Below are 6,539 nucleotides of genomic sequence, written 5' to 3'. Positions count from 1 at the left end.
CAAGTCCAACAAGTCGGACACGACAGCTCCGGCCAACACCGCAAATCTCTTCCAAGATCGACCTACAGTTTCAGGTAACCTTTGGAACAGTAGTCATATGCCCGAATCTTCGACCTTTGTCCCAATGCTGAGTCCACTGTGCATACTGCATAGTCAATCCGTTAGCCCAGTCACATATTGCAGGGTCTTTGGATCGGAGGATATCAAACCAGTAGTGAAACTCAACCTCAGTCTTGGCATAAGCAACATTCACTAGAAACCTCCATGCATCCTTGCCCTTAAACTCAGGGCAAAATACACCGCCATGTAACGGATATAAAATGTCCAGTATGAATTAGGCGGAAGCCAACCACCATCAGGAACCTCCAATGCATCCTTTATCCCGTTGTGCCTATCCGATATGACTAGAATACCCAGTTAAGGCATTACATGCTGCCGAATGTGAGATAGAAAGAATGATCATGACTTTGCATTCTCACCCTCCACAATTGCGATGCAATAGAAATGATATTGGAATTACCATCCTGAACAATCGCGACGAACAGTGTACCCCCCGTATTTGCCGTACAAGTGAGTCCCATCAACACTAGTCAACGGCTTGCAATGACTAAATGTCTCGATACACGGTGAAAATGTCCAAAAAGGCTGATGGAAATAAGCTGATGACTCATCAACTTGCCCACCAACTTGCACATGACTCGTCCTCAATACTGCAACACTACCTGTCATTGTGATCTGCACACTCAGTACCCCTCGCGGCAAATCATGATATGATTTTTTTCAATCTCCATAAATCTGTGTCACGGCCTTCTGCTTAGCTAGCCAAACCCTCCAGTAAGTCGGTCTAAAACCGAATGTGCCTTTGTTGCATTCTGCAGTACCTTAATCGAGACGGCAACATCAACTCTAATCAAAGTTAGTATGAAGGCCGATATCACATGATAATCAAGCATCCTGTGATCACTAGATATTGATGTGGCCAGACAAGTATGAGGTCCATTCTACCGTTTTACCTCCCAAATACCTCTGCGTTGGCGGAGACTGATCCAAATCAGCCATGTGCACCCGTTGCCGAACTCTTTACACTTCCTATAGTACTTACAATGATCGGATTTCAACACTTTGTACTCAATTCCACAGCATATGCTATAAGTCTTTACTTTTAATATAGACACTAACAAAGAACACAACTTATTTTTTATTTTTTTTATTATTCTTATCAATTTTTTATAATTATATTTTTTTTACTATTATATTTTTCTTTTCAATTTTTTTAAATAAAAAAATGTGAATAAATTAGATTTTTATAATTTATTTTAATTTAACATCAAACAAATACAAAAACACTTATCCCTAACCTTTGTCTTATTCTCAGTTCTCTGAAATAAACACAATTTTAAGGACCAGATTATTATTTCTCCGCCAAAGACATTCCCTTCTTTTTTAGTCTCTACTCACCCGAAAGAGAAAAAAAAAACTATAAAGTTCGTAAAAGAAAAAATTCCCAATTTAAAAGAAAAAAATTGGGTGAAGGGGTAACGGTATGGTATATCATCATCAATTCATCATCATCATCATCATCATCCATTTGGGTTGGCGAGACTCGACCATGTCCCTAACTCACTTCCACTTGGTCTCCCCTCATTCTTTGCACCTTCTTCACACTCCTTCCTCTCCCTCCTTATTACCTTTCAAAGCAGCAGCACCCATCTTCCCCAGCCACAACCCCTCGTTATCTTCCACTCTCTCCAGAAGGCTCTTTCTTCTTCCTTCCGTCTCCGTCTCCGGCATCTGGGACGCCATCACCGGCGCCGGCAACAATAATCCCCGCGATGCAGTGCTTGCCATTCGACGCGGAATGTCACTTTTCAGGCAGGTTCGTTTTCTCTCTCTCTCTCTCTCTCCACTATGGCACTATGCAAATAAACTTCATTTGTTGACGAAGAGAGTTTTTATAGAAAATACAAAGTACACGTGAGCACTTTAGAAAAGATAAGACTTTCTTATTTTACTCTTTTGATTATTACCTTACACACTCTTTAGCTAAGTCCTTTGTTTAATTTGTGGAATACTATACTATTATATAACTCATGTTTGCTTGAATTATGAGGCAAAATATTGATTGGACATACCTAATTTTATATATTCAAGTTTAATTTGGATTTATGAGCTGGTGCTGATCTGTTTAAAATACTTTCGAGATCGAGTTCTACTCAATTCCAACATGATATAAGAAATTTGAAATGTTTATAAGGACATTATTTGGAGAAATTTTTGTTTTAATGATTCGTCTCCACTTCTTGTGTCCCAGTAACAACTTCCAAATACTAGCTAAAAGTTTCACATTATTTTGGGATATGATCATGATTGCCTTTATATGAAGTACTTGGCAACTATCAACCTCAAGTTATCGTTTTGGATTGAAAATTAGGATAACTCTGTTTTCATGCTAGCATTCATAAACACTTTTGGCATATTGGTAAGTGAAGTTGAACACTTTGTTGAAGGAATATATGACTTGATGCCTGTGAAATTGCGAAGGGTGATGTTTCAGGGTCTCTGGTGGAGTTTGACAGGGCAATTGAGTTGGACCCTAGTCAAAAGGAGTGTATGTTTATAAGCATTTTGGAAAAAAAAAAAGCGTTATATCAGCACTTTGGATTGGAATGATCGTAAATTGAGTTCAAGTTACATGAAATTTGGTTGTGCTCATTGTGTTTGTTACCAGATCTTTGGCAAAGGGGCCTCTCACTTTACTACCTTGATAGGTACTCACTCTACACTCTTCTCTTATTTATTTGAGTTTAATTACTATTCACTTGGAATTGCATATTTATAATGTATTGCTTATGAATCTGTCAAAGGGGGACTGAATTGGATTCCCATTTTGTCATAGATTTGAAGAAGGAGCTGAGCAGTTTCGGCTAGATGTTGCACAAAATCCAAATGATACCGAAGAGTCCATATGGTGCTTTCTCTGTGAAGCTCAACTGTACGGAGTGGATGAAGCACGGAAGCGATATCTTGAGGTGAGTCATTAAATCTGTTACTGGAATTTAACAAGAAAAACGAATATGTGAATGTTCAAGCGATTTTGTTTCTCAATCAATTCAGGTTGGCAGAGACCCAAGACCAGTCATGCGTGAAGCATACAATATGTTTAAAGATGGTGGGGATCCAGAGAAGGTGTGATTTGATGTCTTTTTGATTAAAAATTATGATGCAATTGTTGTATTAGATATGAACGGCATTATCAGTTTTGCTTAATAGTTCAAGCTTTTTGAACTGCTGGTCCTTGATGTAGCATGATAGTCTTTATGGAAAAACAGTGGAGTTTGATTATTGCAGCCCCATTCTTCAATAAAAGTTCAGTTTCAACATAAGGTAGAACTGGCTTGTACATTTTTAACTCTTCTAGCTCAGAGGTCCTTAAGGGAATAGATGCTTAGATATAAAATCTTTTTGTAAGTCTTGGTCTAATAGCTTAAGAATCTAAAGGAGAGTGAGTACTTAATAATTTCCTAATCCTGCTTCTCTTCTTCCTAGTAACCCATGTAAACATGTAACCTTTTGCTGGATCTCAATCAGAAAGTAAAACTTTCAACTTCAAATTAGTTAAATCAAATTTACAAATACGAATAAGCCTTTATACACTCTCTGGATTTAGTTAATACAATTAGATGGTTTTTTCGATTGCCCACGGTATCCCTTAACCGGACAGGTCAAGGACTAATCCATCGCAGATCTGAGCTCCATTTAAGGGTCTACCGCTGGTCAATGAGTTGCTATATACACAAGTTAGGATTTGAACCCCCGACACTTGTTTAAACGGACGAGTGAGCTGACCACTCTACCAACTCAACTTAAGATAGTTAGAATTTAACATATAACCAGATTTCACATCTTAACAATTTTTCTTTTTCATTGTTTATAATTATTGGAACCATAAACTTTTAAGAAGTTTTATGCTATCTATCTGTCTGTACTTAGTTCCTTACACAAAAGGCTATCAAAATGTTGATATCTATGTCTGATATACTTCTTGCCTTTACAAAATGCAATCTAACACGTGCGATTTGATCTGCCTCGTAGCTTGTTGCTGCATTCTCCGGTGGAAGAACAAATGAATTCTTTTATGCTTCGCTATATGCTGGGCTTTATTATGAATCACAGGTATTTGCTTGTAACTTCTAAAACTTACATACTTCGCACAACTAGTTACTCGATCTTAAACATGTTAAATGGCTCTGTTTAGCATAATGATTGATGCCAATATTGATAATGAAAATTTTAGATTCATCTTGCAAGCCTCACCTATGTTGCACAGGTACCGCAATTTTGCTTTATGCATTCGGTATACTTGGATACGTATTTAACAAACAAAAATTGTTTTACATAAAAATAGATTTTGGTACGTATTGGTTATGGCTGGGTCTGTCTTTTCTGTTCAAATTAGTTCAAAATTAGTCGTTTTGAGTACATTTTATTTATGTATTTATTCATTTTATTTCAAAACTATTTAGATGTGCAATTTAAGAATTTAAGTTGACGATTTAGACTATTTAAATGTTTAGTTTTTAATTTAAGATCAATTAAATTTGTCATAAAGCATACTTTATTAGTTAAAAAAATACTATTTATTTTTAAAAATTTGTAAAATTTACTTGTATTTACTGACGTATGCGTATTTTTTTATTTTTGTATCCCGTATCTGTATTCGCACGAGTACAGGTAATTTGTACAACTTAGAGCCTCACACATTCTTCTCCATAGACTAGACCTGTAGACCATATTATTAACACAGCATGCGAGGGGTGAATATGAACATATATTCAATAAAATTGAACCTCTAAATTGGATCATGCTTACAATCTTAGGAACAAAGTTGAACCTATACTCTAATATTTTACGATAAGCTCATAAAACTTTTGGTAACACTCATTACCAAGTGCTACAAACGCAACAAGGAGTTGTGAATTTCTGAATGCATATTAATAATTTTTCCCAATTGCAGAATGAAACAGATGCTGCTAAAATTCATATGGTAGCTGCATGCCAGTCTCCTTATGGACAAAGGTTTGATTTTTTTTTTTTCGAATTCAAACAAATGGCTTAGCTACCTGGACAGAAGATGAAGCTTGTTTTTCATGCAGGTCTGATGATTACATGGCTTCTCTTTCAAAGGTTCACTGCCTTTGTCGAAATTGGGTCTTAAACTAAATTGTTCTGTTCCAAGTTTATTGAGCATGTTGAACAATTGAAGGTGATGAAGCATCAGATATTTTCTATACGATATTGATGGTATGTTGTCGCTTGTCAGATTTTGTATTATAGAGACAGTTAAAATGAATTTATCATTTTTCCTTACGAAGTAGGTATGATTTCTGATAAGGTAAGGATCACCTGCCTTTTTTATCTACTAATGAAGAGATAAATTTATTAGACATCACTAGAGAAATAGAGAGTAAACATTTGTTTTGACACTACTATTTAGTTTCGCATGAACAAATCTTTTTGGTAATTAAATCTAACCAAGTTAGCTCAATAATTTATTGGCCCAGGCGCCCAGCTAAAATTATTTACACAATGTGTGCGCAAATTACATACTTATTTTTTTTTTTTCAACTTCTGTGTTTTTTTATTATTATTTCTAATTGTTTTTTTTTCTTGTTTTTCTTCCGAGAGACCGAGGAGGAAGAGGAGTATTTTGACGAAAAAATAAAACAAAAAAATACATAAATTTTTAGTTGCATAATAAAAAAATTGTTTTAAATTGTACAGATGTTTTAGATGAATATCTAAAAAGAAAACATAAAGATTTTGTTGTATGATATTGTGATTTATGCACAATTTATAATCTAATCGAATTTAGTAGACATTACTACAGATTCAAATTTCAGACTTTTAGGTAAGGATGGGAAAATTATGCAATTTAAGTTATAGATCATTGATAATAAGAATGTTTTACTTAGTAAAGAATATAAGTGAAATAATACTCTTGTCAATAATTTTTTGTTGTTGACCGCACATGCACTGTTAGACTTTGGAATTAGAAATGATTAAAGGTTTTTTATCCTGATTGTGCCTCATGGTAACTCGTCGTAGAATGTAGCAATTTAGTGTTTTCTGCATTCGTCTTACTAAATTGTGATGGGGTAAAATTTACTGATCCAATCCCTACACTTATTAAAATTACAATTCAAAGATGGAAATATTATTCTGAAAATTGGATCCTAAAATTAATCAAGTGGAATAACTGCCAATTTCGGTAAAAAAAAATTCTCAAATATTTGCTAATCAAAGTTGAAAAGATTTTTGGATCTTTTCTATAAAACGAGCCTATATACTAAAAAAATATGATTTCAAACCTTAAGGAGTATTTGTTTTTAGAGACTTAGAATTTAGTATTTTGTTTTGTGGCTAAATATTGAAATTAAAATTTCAGTATTAGAACACACAATTTTAATTCTATCAAATTAAGAACACAAAAGACTAAAGAGATTAAGATTTTAATAATATTTTTTTTAAACACTCATTTA

The 6,539-nt window shown here is 34.4% G+C and overlaps 1 protein-coding gene across 1 annotated transcript; it reads left to right on the top strand.

Annotated features, from left to right (window-relative positions):
- Positions 1-1,465: 1,465 nt before the first annotated feature.
- On the top strand, positions 1,466-5,542 carry LOC130948072 (uncharacterized). Its single transcript, XM_057876776.1, has 8 exons — positions 1,466-1,876; positions 2,542-2,608; positions 2,729-2,768; positions 2,897-3,029; positions 3,115-3,186; positions 4,093-4,173; positions 5,015-5,076; positions 5,154-5,542. The coding sequence occupies exons 1-8, from the start codon at positions 1,544-1,546 to the stop codon at positions 5,218-5,220; spliced, it is 855 nt and encodes a 284-aa protein (XP_057732759.1). The 5' UTR covers positions 1,466-1,543; the 3' UTR covers positions 5,221-5,542.
- Positions 5,543-6,539: the final 997 nt, after the last annotated feature.

Source organism: Arachis stenosperma, chromosome 9, assembly GCF_014773155.1.
Source record: "Arachis stenosperma cultivar V10309 chromosome 9, arast.V10309.gnm1.PFL2, whole genome shotgun sequence".
NCBI lineage: Eukaryota > Viridiplantae > Streptophyta > Magnoliopsida > Fabales > Fabaceae > Arachis > Arachis stenosperma.
The sequence above is the reverse complement of the archived record's forward strand: the minus strand, read 5'-3'. Positions and strand labels throughout refer to the sequence as shown.

Excerpts from the sequence above, each read along its gene's own strand:
- LOC130948072 (XM_057876776.1), top strand. The coding sequence starts at position 1,544 with ATGGTATATCATCATCAATTCATCATCATCATCATCATCATCCATTTG. Across the intron at positions 1,877-2,541 it reads GAATGTCACTTTTCAGGCAG|GGTGATGTTTCAGGGTCTCT; the intron begins GTTCGTTTTCTC and ends GAAATTGCGAAG. Across the intron at positions 4,174-5,014 it reads GGCTTTATTATGAATCACAG|AATGAAACAGATGCTGCTAA; the intron begins GTATTTGCTTGT and ends TCCCAATTGCAG.